The 18,309-nt window shown below is 48.9% G+C and overlaps 1 protein-coding gene across 3 annotated transcripts; it reads left to right on the forward strand.

The window, feature by feature from the left end:
- The first annotated feature begins 1,156 nt into the window (after positions 1-1,156).
- CHCHD5 (coiled-coil-helix-coiled-coil-helix domain containing 5) lies at positions 1,157-12,848 on the forward strand. Of its 3 annotated transcripts, none has more exons than XM_014852738.3 (4): positions 8,714-8,912; positions 9,967-10,107; positions 10,194-10,359; positions 12,670-12,848. In XM_014852738.3, coding segments are annotated over exons 1-4 (333 nt in total). In that variant the 5' UTR covers positions 8,714-8,910; the 3' UTR covers positions 12,694-12,848. The 3 variants fall into 3 exon arrangements, 2 of the variants coding, with proteins under 2 accessions (XP_014708224.1, XP_044628784.1); XM_044772849.2 differs by having other exon boundaries at positions 8,748-8,912; positions 9,901-10,107; XR_011503886.1 differs by lacking the exons at positions 9,967-10,107; positions 12,670-12,848 and having other exon boundaries at positions 1,157-8,912; positions 10,194-10,333.
- Positions 12,849-18,309: the final 5,461 nt, after the last annotated feature.

Genomic DNA, 18,309 nt, shown 5'->3' on the forward strand with positions numbered 1-18,309 from the left:
GAATGATGGGTTACTCATCTCTGAATTGAATGTTGGTATAACAACAGTGAGAGTATCTAATGAGACTGAGTGATGTGTTTTTATCTCCATGAATGAAGTGTTTGTGAACACAAATGCAGATATCTGAAGTGTTAGTAGGATACAAGCAATTGCACCTATTAAAAGGAAAGATTTAGAAACAAGACTGAATGAAAGGCTTTCTCTCTATGAATGGATTGCTGGCAGAACTGAAATGAGTATCTGATGAAACAAACTGCCATACACAACCCTGAATGATGTTTCATTTCTCTATGAATGGAGTCCTGGCGAACCCAAATGAATACATCTACTCAAACAAGAATGGTATACATAAGATCCATATATATATATGAAATTCATATATATGTAAATGTATATGTCTTAATAAATGAAGCAATAACCAACACAAGCAAAAAATCTACTTAAAGGAAAGATATATTCAAAAGATTGAATTAGGGGGCTGGCCCCGTAGCCAAGTGGTTAAGCTTGCACGCTCCACTTCAGCGGCCCAGGGTTTCGCCAGTTTGGATCCTGGGCACAGACATGGCACCGCTCATTAAGCCATGCTGAGGCAGTGTCCCACATAGCAGAGCCGGGAGGACCTACAACTGGAATATACAACTATGTACTGGGAGCTTTGGGGAGAAGAAGAAGAAGAAGAAGAAGAAGAGGAGGAGGAGGGGGAGGAGGGGGAGGAGGAGGAGGAGGAGGAGGAGGAGGAGGAGGAGGAGGAGGAGGAGGAGGAGGAGGAGGAGGAGGAGGAGGAGGAGGAGGAGGAGGAGGAGGAGGAGGAGGAGGAGGAGGAGGAGGAGGAGGAGGAGGAGGAGGAGGAGGAGGAGGAGGAGGAGGAGGAGGAGGAGGAGGAGGAGGAGGAGGAGGAGGAGGAGGAGGAGGAGGAGGAGGAGGAGGAGGAGGAGGAGGAGGAGGAGGAGGAGGAGGAGGAGGAGGAGGAGGAGGAGGAGGAGGAGGAGGAGGAGGAGGAGGAGGAGGAGGAGAAGGAGAAGAAGAAGAAGAAGAAGAAGATTGGCAACAGATGTTAGCTCAGGGCCAATCTCTAAAAAAAAAAAGATTGAATTATATGTTATGCATCTCTATGAAAAGAGTGCAGAAAAATATCTTCAATGAAAGAATGGAGCTAATAAACATAAAACTGAATGTGTTACTTATATCCATGAATGGAGTGTTGCATAACAACAGAATTTAGGAATATCTTAAATGAAAAGAAAGAAGTAAACACAAAATTGAAGGATATGTTTGGTTCCCGGGAGTATTCATCCCTGGGTCCTGCTAGAAACCAGACTTCCAGGCCCAGCCCACCTCAGAGATAAGAACACAGGGACTACAGGGGTAAATCCACAGCACTGGATCCCTCCAGCAGCCAAAAAACTGCTTTCTCTTATCAAATAAAGGACTCTGTGTTTCTAACGAGAAGCCACTTGTAACTCCTTCCCATTCATCTTGTAAAAAAGGCGGCCTCCCATGGCCCCACCTGCACTGGCCCCACCTGCTCCTAGGAGACGGACATCCGGCCTTAGACTTCCCCTCGCCCCCACCCATGGCTGACACATCTTCAGGTTATAGTGTTGCTGTACCAACCCTACCAGTCAACTCTGCCCACCCTGCTGTGGCCCTGGAAACTAGACTGTTTTATTTAATGGACATGCCACTCACCCAAGTGGTTGTAACTGGTACTGCAAGGTGTATTATAAAAATAGACGTTGCAAGTGTATGTATTACTTCTCTTGATGGTAAAGGATGTTCCCACCGGGGACATGCCATAATGAGAACAGTGGCAGTGGGATGAGTACACATCTGGGTCTCCCCTGGCATCCCCAGCCCAAATGTGTAGTGTGGGTGAAGCAGTACCGGATCAGTGGGGAAGAGGCCACTGACGAATGAAAGAGGTGGTAGAGAAAGGCAGGCTTAAGGACACCTCCTACTCGGGCCAATTAGTCCTGATGAGACTTTCGAATTACAAGCGTTAATTACGGACAGTAATCATAGTTCAGCCTGTGGGAAAAGGACGTTGGCAAAAGTGTCCCCTGGCGTTTTGGACTTGGTGTCCGTATGAGAAGTGGCGAGGACACAGAGAGACACACAGAAGGTGCTGTGAATGGAGGCTGAGATTGGAGTGATGTGTCTACTAGCCAAGGAATGCCGCCAACCACCAGGAGCTGGGAAACATGAATGGAACAGATTCTCCCTCGGTTTCCAGAAGGAATCAACCCTGCCACCACCTTGACTTTGCACTTCTGGCCTCCTAAACTGTGAGAGAATACGTTTCTGTTGTTTTAAACCTCCCAGTTTGTGGTATTTTCTCACAGCAACCTCAGGAAACTAATACAGCCGAGGCTCAGCTCCCTGAGGAGCAAAGCGTTAGATAGCGTGGGCTCTAAATATGGAATTTCCCAGGACACCTCCCATCTGGATAGAACGTTTAATACTGAGATTGGTGATGGAGAGGCAAAGAGGCCCAGACAGCCCATAAGAGAACCAAACCACCTAATTAATCCTTCTCACCCTTCATTCTTCCTTACCAAGCCGTGCAGCATGCTGTTTGGAACATCAAATGCCACTTCTTGAAGGAAAGGCACAGAAGTGAGGGCAACACCCTCTAACTGTGACTAGTTTCCTCAAGTCTCCCTTTCGACCTGTGGCTCCCAGCCCCGGAGGACCTGGAGGAGACCAGCACTGGGACACATTCATCGCCACAGCCCCTGAATCTGCATCTCCTCCTAAGCCTCAGACCCCATGGACCTGCAGCAGGTGGGGAAGGCACCGGCAGTGCTGAGCAGGAGGCCAGGCCCACCAGAAAGCCCAGCACCAGCCCAGTGCAGGAAAGGAATTGCCCTGAGTGGGCGGGCAAGATCTTGCCTAAGACTAATCCCCAGGAGGGAGCCACTCCTCCTCCTCCCAGGGGGCAGAAGAGAGTCTGGGGCAGACCTTGCCATGAGGGCACCACGTCCTCCTTTTACCTGCAGCATCACGCAGGACGGTTGTTCAGCTAGTGCTTGTCAACTCCTCTAGGACAGAGCATGGCTTTTGCTTCTTTCCCATACCCTCCCACACCAGCATGACACAGGGCATACAGGCTGTGTGAGAGCATGGCAGGACCCAACAGGTGGACCCTTCTCAAGGCCTTACCCGCCCCTGCCTAGATTGATAAATGGCTGGAATTCAGAAGCAGGAGCCAGGGATAAAATTTATTGCAGTTCCCAGGAATCCCAAGGCTTTGGGCTCTGGAAGAATAAATCTGGGAGGCATGGGGTGCAAGAGATAGTAGTGAGAAAATGGAAGCTAAGTTTCAAGGAAAGTGTTCATTTTTCTCACTCATTTTTTTTTAATTAAGGGGTTAATATAGAGAAAAGGGGGCAAGAGCCAGGAGACCCCCTCAAAGTCAGAGGGTTTGGTTTCCTCTAGCAATTTTCTGTGCCATGATTTCCAGAGGAGGGATGGTCCTAAAGTCCTATGTCACTGCGCACCTGGCTAGTGAGAAAAGATGGAATGTGGCTGGGAGAGAGTACTCACTGCTGTCCTCACAGTCTGGAGACTTCACATGTACCAGGCTCTCAGGGTCTGCCTCCCTCCCCGTCAAGCCCTATAAACCTACGATCTGGAGAGAGAGCTTGCAAGAAAAGGCAGGATGGGAAAAACCCAAGAATTGAAAGTGGCAGGTGAAGTGGCCTGAGAGGAGAGAAGGAGCGCTTGTGAATCCAGGAGACCCTCTCCCAGTCTACAGCGCCCTTCCCAAACGCCCCATTGGGAAATCACTACATGCACAGGCACCATCACTTCCTGCCACATAGCCCCTTCAGGGCACCGAGGGTCAAGACTCACTTTGTTGCCAGCTCGTAGATCACCTGGCCAAAGTCGTTTCTGTGCTGCCATCAGTGGTGGCCCTCAGTCTGGCTGCAGATCAAAGCTCTGGACTAAAACTCCCTCTGCGATGCTCACATTCTGCAAGTGCATCCTCCTATCCACCATCCTGCACCGCCCCGCCTCCCCCAAATCACACACTCCCTGCCCCTCATCAAATCTGACATGCCCTACCTGGAGGACTATATGCTCAGTGGAATAGGTCACACACAGAAAGGGAACTACTGTAATGATCTCACTTATATGTGGAATCTAAAATAAGTCAGTCAGGGGTTGGCCCAGTGGCGCAGCAGTTAGGTGCACATGTTCTGCTTTGGTGGCCTGGGCTTCACCGGTTTGGATCCTGGATGCAGACATGGCACCGCTTGGCAAGCCATGCTGTGGTAGGCATCCCACATAAAAAAAGTAGAGGAAGATGGGCACGGATGTTAGCTTGGGGCCAGTCTTCCTCAGCAAAAACAGGAGGATTGGCAGCAGATGTTAGCTCAGGGCTAATCTTCCTCAAAAAAAAATAAAAATAAAAAATAAATAAAATAAGCCAGTCAAATTCATAGAAACAGACAGTAAAATGGTAGTGGCCAGGCCTGGAGTGTGAGAGAAATAGCGAGATGTTAGGTAAAAGGTACAAACTCAGTGATAAGAAGAATAAGTTCTGGAGGTCTCACGTACACCAGAGTGACTACAGTTAATAATAACATATACTTAAAATTTGCTGAGAATAGATCTCAAATGTTCTCATCACACAAAAAAATGGTAACTATATGAGATGATGGGTATGTTAATCAGCTTAATTGTGGTAATCATTTCACAATGTACATGTGTATCAAAACATCACATTGTACAACTTAAATATATATACAATTTTATTTGTCAAATTTGTCAGTAATACTTCAATAAAGCTGAAGAAAAAAATTTTAAGAAAACAACTCTGCCATGCCCTCACATCTGTCCCTGACCAGTCCCCCCTCCCATGACACTTCCAGACCACCTGCTCTTCTATCCCATACCTTTCACCACACCCTCCTCTCTTCCTGCTGAAATCTGCAGATCTCGAATAAAATCAAACAGCTGATTCTTCCTCCCCTCTCAACCTCCCCTCTCAACCTCCCCCAGTTCTCAGTGCTATTCGCAGCTAGGCCTTAGGAAGAACAAAATCATTAACGCTGCCCAAATGGGCTTGTATTTTTAAAAAAGTACTTTTAAACCAAATGAATCTTTAACTGAAGGGTGAGTTTTGTTTTCATATATTTGTTTTTGAGTGTTTTTGCTTTATAGAGGGTAACAATACTAGGACCTCCCTTCTAGAAAGAACTGGCCTAAAGGAGGGGCCTCCTTTTTGCCTCTCTGGCTTCTCATTGAATCTTCAAATGTGATTATGGGTAGAATTACATTGGGAAGCTTACTAAAAACACAGAACCCAGGGCCCCACTCACCATCTCACTCAGAGTAAAAGCCAGAGTCCTTACAATTGCTCACAAGGCCCTACGCCATCTGGGCCTCATCTCCTCTATCATTCGCCACATGGCTCCCTCTGCTCCAGCCCAACTGGCCTCTCCTGTTGTTCCCTGAATACATCCTGCATGCTCCTGCCTCAGTTAAGGGCCTTTGCACTTGCTCGGTCTGGGACACTTGTCCCTGCAGCTCACTCCCTCACCCTCTTCAGGTCTTTACTCAAATGGTAATCTCAGTGAGGTCTTCTAAAGTTCTGCACCCAATTTCAATGGGGGGTGAGGGTGTTCCCTATCACCAAGCAATTCTCCAGACACCAGCTGGGTATCCTACAATTCAACTCAATTCTGACACTGTCTGCCCAGAAATAGCAACAGTGCCGGTCCCGCCACCCGATACTCACATACACTTCAGATGACGATGAGTCCAGGTTGTCACCTGTGCTTCTGACCGAATGGCTATAGATTGGAGGTTCCAATAACCCCCTCATTGGGTTCCATTAACTAGCTAGAGTGGCTCACAGAACTCAGAGAAACATTTTACTGACTGGATTGCCAGTTTCTTATAAAAGGATATAACTCAGGAACAGCCAGATGGAAGAGATGTGTGGCATGGGGCAAGGGTGCAGAGCCGCCATGCTCTCTCTGAGGGCACCACTCTCCTAAATCTCACCAGCTCAGAAGCTCCCTGAACCCTGTTCTTCTGGGTTTTCATGGAGGCTCCATTACAGAGGTATGAGTGACTGAAACTACAGGCCATTGGCGAGCGACTCAACCTCATCCCCTCTGGAGGTCAGGGAGATAGGACCGAAAGTTCCAACCCTCTAATCACACGGTTGGTTCTCCTGGCAACCAGCCCCATCCTTAGGTTCGGTACAAAAGTCACTTCATTAATATAACAAAAGACACCTCTGTCCCTCTCATCACTCAGGAAATTCCAAGGGAATTTAACAGTTCTATGCCAGCAACAGTGGAGAAGACCAAATATTTACTATAATCACAGTGTCACACCTTCCCTGGACACTCTACCAAAAACTGCCACTCTCCCAATACTTCCCATTCCCTTCCCAGACTGACCATTCTCTTTCACACTCACCATTCAGTTAATATAGGTTTTTCTTGTTTACTTTGACTATTGTCTATCTTGCCCACTAGAATGTTAAATTCCACTATGGTATTGTTGAAAGAACTAGGCCCAAGATGGAGCCGCTCCTGTCCAGAGAGCCAAACCGAAACTTAGGTAACTTTCATGTCCCTGTAATGCTCTGCTTGACCAGAAACGCAGGCTATCCATTCAGCCAATCCCCAAATGCCCAGCCAACTCTGGGCTCTAGACTTACTTCCTTGTTCCTTGACACCCCAAACAAGGCTGACTGGGGTGGCCCCAGCCCATCAGATATTTTCTATTTTCCTCTTTTGTTTGTTCTTTATTTTTTATCCTATAAAAGCTTCCTGCCTTCCACCCCATTTTGCTGACAGAATGAAGACTGTCCACTTCAAGAAGTGTTAAAGTTTGTGTGTATCACATAAACTGTGGTTTTTAATCATTTTTCAATAGTATACATTTTTATTTTAGTCGCTGCTGTTTCCCCAGCAGCTAGAACAGTTCCTGGCACATAGACGGCACTTAATCAGTACCATACAAGTGATGACTGGATTTCATTTTATCCTCACGCACTCCTGTGAGCATATTGTTTCATTTACTCCATTATTATTCTGCGAGGCCTCATGCTGTGTGTGGGGGACCCAGCTGATGACCATGAGATAGACACAAGGCTCCTTCCTTCACAGGGTTCACAGGATTTTGAAATAAAGCAAACAAACAAGTACCTACAATAACAAACTCCGATAAGCCTAGAAACGGAAAGTACAGAGTGTTCCACACCAGGTGCTCTGCGTACGTCATCTCAGTTGCCTCTCACAAGGGCATCCTGAAGCAGCTGTTCTGCAGGAAACTAAAACCCAGAGAGCAGAAGTATTCTGTCCAGACCTCAGACTCAAACCCAGATCTGCTTCACTCTAAACCCCATGGTCACTTAGGTCTCCCTTACGTTCGACCCCTAGAGAGGAAGTTAGTTACACTCTTGAGCTACAGGCCAAAAGGCAATGAGAAATTCAGGCACACCAGCGTCACACTCCCCAAGGGGGATGTCCCTTGCTGGGATCGTCATGGGACCTACTTGCAGCAAGCCCAGGCGTTTGAAGCCCTTCCCATGAGGGAGCACATTATCTGGACTTTGGGATTAAGACTCAGGGAGAGGGCATGGGACAGGTTAAGATTTCACTCTCCCAGGAGAGGAAACTCTGAGGATTCTGTCCACATTTGAAGCCACAGAGAAGAGTCCTCTTTCCTTGATGCCGTTCCCTTCCTCTCTTCTCTTACCAAAAATATACTTGGAAGTGCTGGCAGGAAGGAGAACACAGGGCCTTGGGGTGAAAAGCCTTCCTTCAGTGCCCATGGCTCCAAACCTACTTGCGTCCTCTGAGGCAGGTTCAGGCGGCCAGTGGTGCAATCCTCAGATGTCAATGCCAAATGAGGCAGCTCCTTACAGCCTCCTGTAACAGCTCTCACTTCTCCAGAGCCCCTGAGGGTCCAGGCTCTGGGCTAACCCCTCCACAGGCACTACGTCCCACATGAAGGAAGTCACTGTCTGTATCCCCATTTTATAGACGAGCACACTGAGACTCCTAAGTAGTCGTCACTAGCTCATAAATAGCTCTTGTTCCTCTTAAAACACTATGACTAACTGCATTTTATGTTCATTTGGCTGGAGTCTGGGGAGACCTCTGCATACCAGACGGCAGGACTGATGCTCATGCCCAGCCTCACAGTCGGTCCAACGCCTCACACCGGAAGACAGGCGAGGAGGTGGAAACGCTACCACACTGGGGGAAGTACAAAGACTTGCCTATGGCGGCATGGAGCCAAGATTAAACTCACGTCCATCTCGGCTTCAGAGCTTATGCCAAGCGGGAGAGGACATGGTCTGGGTAACCCAGGCTGAGCAGACGGCAGGCCAGGCCGGCTGCTCCGGCTCTTGGGGTGACTCCCCCGCCCGCCGGCTTCCTAAGCGCACGAACCACACTCCCGAGAGAGCAGTGAACGCATGCGTAAGGGGGGACAGCGGTAGCCACGGGGTCCAGCGCAGCCACAAACGGCAGCCTGTTGAGGGGTCGCAGCAGCGACAGCCGCTAGCCACCATCTCCAGTCGGGACGCTAAGAACGCGAGGGGCTATGGTCCAGCGCCGCACTCGCTTGAGGGCAGAGGTAAGCCCGTACTTCCGTTACTTACTTCCGGTGAATTCCGGGCGCCGCCGGAAACAGAAGGGGATGAAGCAACGGAGCCGCCTGGGACCGGAAGTGGCATACAGGGCGCCGCCATTACAGACCGGAAGGAGCGGCAGGGCGCCGCCATTATGGGTTTGGCCTAAAGGGAAAGGGGCCGCTTGGCCGCTCTACGACCGGAAAAAAAGAGGCAAGGAGGGCTGGGCGCCGCCATGACAACCTGACACCAGAAAAGGCGGGGTGCGCCTACCTGACTGATCACCCACTGGCACCGGCCTCGAGATGTGAGTAGTGGGAGCGCCTATCCCGTACCTACCCCGGCACCTCTTTTCTTCCCCAGTGACCTGGACCTAGCCTCAAACTCCAGGAAGAAGGCTTGGCCTCTCTGTTCCTTAGAGATCCGACCCTTAGGCTTCAGCGCCGGCCCTCACAAGCCCCATCGGTCCGCGTGTCTGGGCACCGCCCTCTGAGCGTTTAGGCTCCGCCCGTCTTTCTCGTAGTCACCGAGAACTTTAAGGTCCAGTCTCAACACCCAAGCTCTTCCCCCATGTCCCCGGGCCGCATCCCTCATCCTGCAACCCTAGGACTCCAGGCTTGTCTCAGGACCTATAGGAGTCCTAAACCCGTCCCTAGAGCTCCAAGTTCCTCCCCCCATCACCTAATCTTACTTTTGAAACTTCCAGATCTACCCAGTACCCCAGACCGCACCTGTAGGGCCCACAGACTTGTTGCTAGACGCCTCTGGATTTCCAGACCTAGTCTCCAGAGCCCCAGTCTCATCCAGGGCTTCCAGATCATGCCCCTAGGACCCTGAGACCCACCCCAGGACCCCCAGATCCACCCCGGATCTCATGTCTCATCTCCAGTAGCCCTGTCCTCAGGCCTCATCTCTAAGACTCTCTGGTCAAGAGACCTTCTCCAGGCCAAGACCTCACCTCTTGGGCCGCTAAACCTCACCTTTCGACCTCCAAACCCATGTAAGGCTCCCAGGTTCTCTCCTTAGAACTCTAGATCTTACTTCAAAGGCTCTCAGCTTTCTCTGCATGATTCCCGGGCCTACTGGAGGATGCCTAGACTCCAAGACCCTTCCTCCAGGACCCCCAAGGCCTGCATTAGAATAATCAGACCTCCTGTTAGCACCTCCACTATCTCCGCAGAAGCCCCAGCCAGCTGCACAACCCCCAGGGCTTATGCCTCACTTCTACACCTCCCTGACCCTACCCCAGGATCCTTCAGTCTCCCAGATCTGTACAAGACCCCTAATCTCCCCAGACCCACACCAGAACTTCCTTTCCTGCCTGCTGCCTGGACTTATCCACAGCCTACCATGCCCCACAGGCAGGCGGCCCTGGAGGTCACTGCACGCTACTGTGGCCGGGAGCTGGAGCAGTATGGCCAGTGTGTGGCAGCGAAGCCTGAGACATGGCAGAGAGACTGTCACCACCTTAAGATGAGCATCGCTCGATGCACATCCTCCCAGTGAGTGTGGGCGAGTGCGAGACAGTGTGGGGAGGTGGGCAGTGGCGTGGAAGCCTCCCGGGGCCTGAAATGCCCTACCCCCACAGCCCAATCATCCGTCAGATCCGCCAGGCCTGTGCTGAGCCTTTTGAGGCCTTTGAGGAGTGTCTTCGACAGAATGAGGCAGCAGTGGGAAACTGTGCAGAGCATGTACGCCGCTTCCTGCAGTGTGCTGACCAGGTGCAACTGCCACATTCACCCTCGACTGTGGAGGTAAATGGGGGGGCTCACCAGTTCCTCTCACCCCTTCATCCTTCTAGATGGGTAGAGTAAAGACCTTGGAGTTATCCTCAGCCCCACCTCACCCACACACAGACCTTCACCATGCATCCAGAATCCAGAACATGATCACCTCTTGCCCCCCACAGCCCCTGCGTTAGTCCAGCCATCTCCCCCACCCCTCCACTTCAGAGTACCTGCTCCAGCCTTCTTTCTGGTCTCCCTGAACCCCCTCTTACCTTGCCTCCATACAGTGGCCAGAGTGAACATTTAAGAACTGAAAACTAGTCACATTACACCTTTGCTTAAAGCTATTCAATGGCTTCCTAGTCACACTGAGAACAAAATCCTAGGTCCTTGCTGGGTTCTCTGTGTTCTTCCCCAGGCTGACGTCATCTCCCTCCTCCCTTACCCACTCTCTCTTTCCTTTTTTCACTCCCCCTCAGCTATACTGGCAGAGGGGGGTGAGGATGGAGCAAAAAAATCTTGCTTTTTTAAATGTATACTGTACATAAACATATACAGTATATCTGTGGTTTTAAAATTTCATGGAGGGGCACAATTTTTAAAAATGTCTAAAAGCCTCCTTGGGGGACAACAGTGAAGAGCAGGTTGAGAAACACTGTTTAGCTGTTTATTCTCACCCCCGGGACTGCAAGCTCCAAAGGCAAAAGTCATGCCTTTCACCAGCCCCCTCTGAACACCCTCGCATTTGCTCCTCTCTTTGTCCCTGTGGCCCCATCTTCTCTTTTTGCACTTAGAAGAGAAGCCTTCTCCTGAGCATCCATGTTCCATCTTATCCCTTTTGGTTCATCCTCTTTAATGATCCCAGAGTGATCTCAGAGGAATCAGACCATGTTCTTCTTGACTTAACAGCCTTTCTGTGGCTCCTCACTTCCATGAGGCCAGGTTTAACTCTGGCACAGTCTATAGGGCCTTGCAGGATGTGGCCCACCTCCCCACTTTCTCCCTCAGGCTCCATGTTCCAGCCCCGGTGAACATGCAGTTACTCAAGTGCATGTCTCTCCTGCTGCCAGGCTTTTATCCTACTGTTTTCCTCTGTCTGGACTGCCCTTCCTAATCCATCTGGCTAATTCTGTTCCAGCTTAACTGTCACCTTCTTCAGAAAACCTCCCCGATGGCCCATCCTCGTCCCTGGGTTCCCAAGGACCCTGAGCTCTGTCCATCATGGCTTACATCTTACTGCCTTATAACTGCTTCCCTCCCATCACCTATTTCAGAGGAATTCTTGGCTGAAGATTGGCGAGATGCCCTTCTACCAGGCCCTGTAGTCATTGGTGTTTTAATGAGGCAGGGATAAGTGAAAGGTTCAGGCCCCAAAGGCAGACACCAGCATGAAGGACTTTTAATTCTTCTCAGAAAATATTCAGTAATGATTGCATATTGGTCATGCTAGTTTCTTAGTCATATCTTGGTGACATTTCTTTCTTTCAAGTTTTTTGAACACCTGAACAGTAAAGACCTCACCCTTCTGTCTTAGGGCCAGTTGCTCCTTCCCTCCCTGGACAGGCAACCAGCCTCTCCCTGGTCTTCCTGTGGCCACCCCTGCCACCCGCGCCCCCCCCCCCCATCTACTCTCCGTGACAGCCAGAGAAGCTTTTAAAATTGGAGATTAGGTCACATTCTCTCCTTTAAAACCTTGTTGTGGCTTCTCAGTGTACCCAGAGTAATTAACACCACACCCAGCTCCTCCTCGCTTCTTCCTCCTTCCTGGTAATGGCATCCCAGTTACAACTTTTCCTCCCTGACTGGGGGCAGTGAGATTCAGGCCTCCTCTATTCTCTATTTTACAAAATAGCGGAGACACAAACAGCCTCATCTCGTAAAAAATTTATAGAACGTCTCCTGTTAATGTAGCTGACAATTTAAAGTGCAACTTGTACCTCCCCGTCCACACACACCTTTGCTCTTTATCCTGATTTAGCTTTCTTCCTACAATTTATCACTGGTTGACGTATTTTTGTTCATTGGTTGTCTGTCCCTAGAGGCAGAGATTTGTGCCTGCTGCATCCATCGCTGGGTCCCAGTACCTGTAACAAGGCTGGGCACACAGCAGGTGCTCAGTAATACAGTAGAATAGTGCCTTCCCTGCTCCCATTGACAGTTCACTGTGTCTGATGTGTTCATATGGCAGGTGGCCAGGGCTGTCACCTCACGCCCTCTCCCTCCAGACTGTGGGCTCTGCAAGGGCAGCCTCTGCTGTATCTACATAATCTCCCCAGCAGTGGACCCAGAGCTGGCACAGAAGAGGTGCTAGGAGATGTTGATGTGTTTTCCCCACAGGCACAGCCACTTCCCGCCTCCTGAGGACTCTTTGGACTGTAGGAAAACTGGACATGAGTGACTGTCCACTTGTTGATGCCCCCACCCTTGAAGAGTGGCCAGATGAGGTCATGAGGGCCTTGGATGTGGGCCTGACTTCCCTGGACATCAGGACTCACAATAAATGAAGACTCTGTGTACCAGGCTTTGATTCCTGCCTTCAGCACCTGAGGGGGCCCTAGGAGAGCTGGCTGGGCAGAAACCCTGGTCCCCTGTCCCCCAGCTTCACTTAGTTTGCCAAAGAAGGGCCTGGGCGGGGGCTCTGTCTGTTCACTAGGGTTAAGAGGACCCCTCTTCCCTTGTTAACTCTGCCAGCAGCCATTTCCTGTCCCCTGCTGCAGGGACATGGGGAAAGGCTCTTTCTGTCTTCCACTCTAGCATTTATCAAGTCTTTATTGAGTGTTTACTTGAGGCTTAGGGGCAATAAATAACACACCTCTTTCCCTCCTGAGTTCAGAAGCAGTTGAGCAATAGACATGGGCATTAGGCATGCAAATGAAAGCACTGGCTTTATTATTGAAAACAGCTGCATTGAAGAATGTGGCTTAGAGTCTCCTGCACTGGACTTCTGTCTTGCTTTGCATTCTTCCAGAATTCAACCCTGAGAATTTGAGTGCAGACAATATATTGGAACATAATTCCAGAAACACTCGTAGGGGAGTGGAGAGGTGAGATAGAGAGGGATGCAGCCAATAAAAGGTGCATTATCAAGCCAGTTACCACTGTGGGCAACTAGGGCTCAATCCCACTGGGGACTTCGGGAGACTGTGTAGAGCACACCTCAGTCACCTTATCCATGGTAAGAAGTTGGGGTGTATATCCGCCAACTCCCCATCTGTCACTGAGGGCTGTTTTCAAGGGTGTTGACCATCTGGCACGTCTGCCTGCCCTGTGTGTAGTTGAGTGCCCTCCTGCCATCAGGAGAGAGCCTGAGCAGAGAGTAATGGAACCAAAAGCAGGCTTCAGCACACAGAAGAAAGTGCCGAGTGAAGCTGGGCAGGTACCAGCAGTGGCTGCTGCAGCTTCTTAACGCTTCTCCTCAGGATTACAGGCTCCGTGGGCACAGCTGGTTGATCACAGGCTCCCCAACAGGGGCAGATCCTAAAGGGCAGAGGGCAGATAGGCAAGTATACAGGAGAGAGAGAGATCCCAGAGCTCTAAGCTGAGCATGTGCAGGGCCTGCACCCAATTTCACCCTTCAGACAAGTTGCTCCTCCCTCGAGGTGACTCCAAGCCTCCGAAAATTGGAAGTGACTGGTCAGCACAGACCGAACAGGCCATTGGACACTTAAGGCTTGTGCTCTGGTTTGGAAAAATGAACTGGAGTCTCCCCTGGGGATTTGATCTCTAAGACAAGGGAAGTTGTCAGTTGGCTTAGGAGCTAGGGTGGAAGACCTATGCAGCCAGGGTTGCAGGAGCCATCAGAAGCCATGTGGCCACAACAGGAGGAAACCCAGGTAGAAGAGAGAGGATTGTGATCAGTTCCTGTGGTCCCTGAAAGGGCTGCTTTTGTCCTGGTGGCTTTCTCTTTCCAGCTGCAGTATCCTTGCGCTGTGGATTGCGCCCTCAGATTTCTGTGTACGTTTTCAGCCAACCTCACTTTGCATCGTAAGCTAAAGTGGGGTTCTACACCATGTAACTAAAAGAATTATGATTACAACAGACAAAATGGCAATCAAGACTGTGTTTTAGAACATTTCTTCTAAGTGGCATCTCTTCCAGTAAACTAGACCAGCTTCCTTGTATGGTGGTGTTGCCTGCAGCCGCAAAGGGCAAGGAATGACAGGTACCGCCAAGGCTACTTGGTTGTTTAAGCAATCAAAGTTTATTGATAAAGGGAAACAGAACAAGGAGCAGGGATAAAGGGGAACAACAAATCGGTACTTACAACATCCACACCACAATCAGCCGGGGAAGTCCCAACAGTTTGTACGGCGGGTGGGAGTGCTGATTGTCCGGGTCTGAGGCAAGGCGTCCTTTCCTCAGTGAAACTTCCAATTGCTCTATGCCTGTTACTCCCTTTTATCCTAAGGTTTCTCTGGGTTTCTACTCAGGGTTTCAGACATTTGGATATTTTGAGAGTTATTTCCTCTTGTTCCCACGGATGGGGTGTTTTTATCTTTTTGTTCCCACGGATGGGATGTTTCTAAAGTCCTGTCAGGTGCCCGTTGGGTTGGCAAGCCCAGACAAGGAACATGATGCAGGATGTATTTTTTGTAACTTGTGCATTAGAGTCAAGGCTGAAGTGACCATCTTTGGACCTGAGCCCAGACACAGACACATTCATTTGTGTGGGGCCCAGGCCCAGTGTCCTTGGAAGGTGGGGGGAGGTCAATGAACTCTGTTCAGGTGGTCTCAGGTGTCAGGAAAACAAAAATGGAAACCTCAAATTTACCACCTTTACCACATTGTATTGGTCAAAGCAAGTCATGAGGCCAACCCAGATTAAAGGATGGAGAGACTTCACCTCTTGATGGCATGTGGCTGCAAAGAATTTGTGCCATATTTAGCTACCATGAAAACTTTGTAGTTTCTGTTTCTTCATGGGTCTGTTTTTATAAGTTGTATTTTTCTAGGAATTTCTCACATGATCTGAATTATCAAATTGCCACAAATTGTTCATAATAGCCTTACCTTTTTTTTTCTTGGTGAGAACATTTAAGTTCTATTCTCTTAGCTAATTTCAATTATACAATACAGTGTTATCAACTATAATCACCCCTATAGTATCTTTTTAAGGTCTGTAGAATCTTTTTTGTTTGTTTGTTTTGAGGAAGATTAGCCCTGAGCTAACTACTGCCAATCCTCCTCTTTTTGCTGAGGAAGCCTGGCCCTGAGCTAACTTCCATGCCCATCTTCCTGTACTTTATACGTGGGACACCTACCACAGCATGGCTTTTGCCAAGCGGTGCCATGTCCGCACCTGGGATCTGAACCGGCGAAACCTGGGCCGCCGAGAAGCAGAACGTGCGCACTCAACTGCTGCGCCAATGGGCCGCCCAGGTCTGTAGAATCTTAAAGCCCCTTTAAGGGGCTCTAAGTGAAAACCCCTTTTCATTTCTGACAGTGGTTATTTGTACCCTCTTCCTTTTTTCTTGGTCAGTCTTGACAGGAGTTTATCAATTTTATTAATCTTTTCACAGAGTCTACTTTTGGCTTGGCCAGTGCTATTTTGTGTATTTGTTTTTAATTCAGTTAATTCCCTTTACTATTTTCTTCTTTCTTTGGATTTAATTTTCTGTTTTCTACCTTTTGGAATGAAAGTTTAGCTCACTGATTTCCAGCCTTTTAAAAATATATATGCACTTAAATTTTTCACAATGCATGGCTTTCTATTTCACTTTTTAAATTGCTGTTAGATTATTTAGAAGTTTAGAATTGTGTTTCTTAATTTCTAAATATATCAGAACTTTTCTAATTATCTTGCCTAGTTGCAATTGGGTTGGGAGCATATTATGTGATTTCAGTCTTTTGACATATGTTGAGACTTTGTGGCTTGGCACATGTCAGTTTTTGTTTTGGTGCCATATGTGCTTGAATCATAATCCTAGGTTCATGGTGCGCTATCGTAGCTTCTGTTCCCCCGGAAACAGACTTTGAGGAAAGAATCTGGGAGATGATCCCAGAAAGCATTGGGAGGGCAGAGGGAAGTGAGACAGGGAAGGGCAAGCAACACCTCACGGGTGCATTGTCAAGCAATGTATCCCTGTGGGCAACAGCTTAATTCCCTGGGGAGCTCTGAGAAACAGTGGAGAATATACAGTTGCTACTCAAGGGGTGAGGGTGTTTATACACTAACCCCCGTTAGCCCTTTGGTTGAGGGCTTCTTAGGGGTCTGGAATTTTAGTTTCCTGCCACTTCCTGCTTGCCACGCACACGGAAAAGAGTGGGCTCTGGTGGAACAAAAGCTCTCCAGCAAAGGGAAGCTGCCTCAGCTGCTGTCACCCACTGGGTCACTTCAGTGGTAGCCAACCTGTGGCCATTCCCTTCAATGGCCACCATCCATTGGCACAGCCACCATTGCCTCAGCCTGTCGTGGTTGCTGCAGCAGCAGCCACCATAAACTTGACCCTCTCTGCTGCCTGTCACTGCTGCCACCCATTAGCGCACCCCACCACAGCCACCATTGGTGGAGGTATTGAGATAACAAGAATGCTTTCCCAGTGCATGACTCAGCTCACAAACTGGCTACATTCAACCAAGGAGGTCACCTTGAAGTGGTGGGCATGAGGGACGGGGAAGTATTGGGAACAGTAAGGGGGAAGGACAGGTGGCAACGTTGGGGGATGTGTGCAGATGTTAAAGTGATTGAGTGAGGTGATGACACTCAGGATTCTGAAGAGGCAGAATATGCCAATGAAAGGAGTAAGGAGGTGAGGAAGTGGCGTACGTTAACCAGAAAGCAGAGTCTGCGAGGGTCTCCATTTCACCCTTGGCAGTTGAACTGAGGATTTTGTGCTTGCCATTGAACATACTGACTTTGATTAAAGATAATCACTATGATAATGATAATAAATATTTCAGGCAGCACTTACCTTCAGTGGGTAAGCACCTAGTTGTCTGTCAAAAACTTTGAAGCAGAATGTGGGCAAATAGAAGCCAGATCCTCTAAGGAGATTAATAATCTTGAAAGAAAGAAAGCTGGCTTCTGCCATAAAGTGTACTGCTGTAAAAAAGTCCTGATGCCACACCCCAGGCCAGTTAAATCAGAATCTCTTGGGGTGAGACCCAGACATTGGTACATCTATATCTAAATCTATCTATCTATCTAATACCGATTTTAAAATCTATTTCAATATGCAGCCAAGGCTGAGAACCACCGTCCTAGTGAAATTCCTCATTTTTGGTTGACTGTATTTTATCATACTAACTTGCTTGGAAATAAGGTTCTGAAAGTTGTTGGGCCTATTCTGAAGCCCCTGAGGATACAGAGATTGCAGAGTCTGGGGAACCTCTGAGTGTCACAGTGGCATTTCTTTTTTAACCCAGTGAATGTTTCCCAATGAGGCGGGTGACATGAAATAAGGTCGGATCTAAATAATTCAGATCCCTTCCTTCTTCTCTGATGGGACAGAAATTATGGGATGCATGGTGTGTCAGGTCAGCTGGACAGAAGGAAAGAACATCATCCTGAAACGTTTTAAAAAGTAGGAAAAATGCCAAAGGCCTAGACAAGTTTGTGTCCTCCTGAGGCTCCCAAGGGCAGAGGCCTGGACACTGCCACTGGAGCTGCTCTTGCAGAGCGTGGGTGGATAGTCCCAAGGCAATCTCATACTTTCCAGGAGAAGCCACTGAAAATAACACTATGACTGTGATGCAGCAGTGCAATGTGCTGGTGAGGAAAAGGGGGAATGCAGATCAGAAGAATGAAGAAACAGAGCAAGCCCCAAAGAATCTATACCCACCAGCACACAAGCCCCGGGGAACCAGGCCCAGGGGAGCATTATGTTCTCAAGATACACAAATGCAAGACTCTTACAAAGAAGATTGTAAATGTAATAGGACTAACTAAAATGGCTATAACCCGTATTGAGTGAAAAATAACAATGACAGGGACCGGCGCTGTGGCCAAGTAGTTAGGTTTGCGCCCTCTGCTTTGGA

Source organism: Equus asinus, chromosome 6 (assembly GCF_041296235.1).
Source record: "Equus asinus isolate D_3611 breed Donkey chromosome 6, EquAss-T2T_v2, whole genome shotgun sequence".
Lineage (NCBI taxonomy): Eukaryota > Metazoa > Chordata > Mammalia > Perissodactyla > Equidae > Equus > Equus asinus.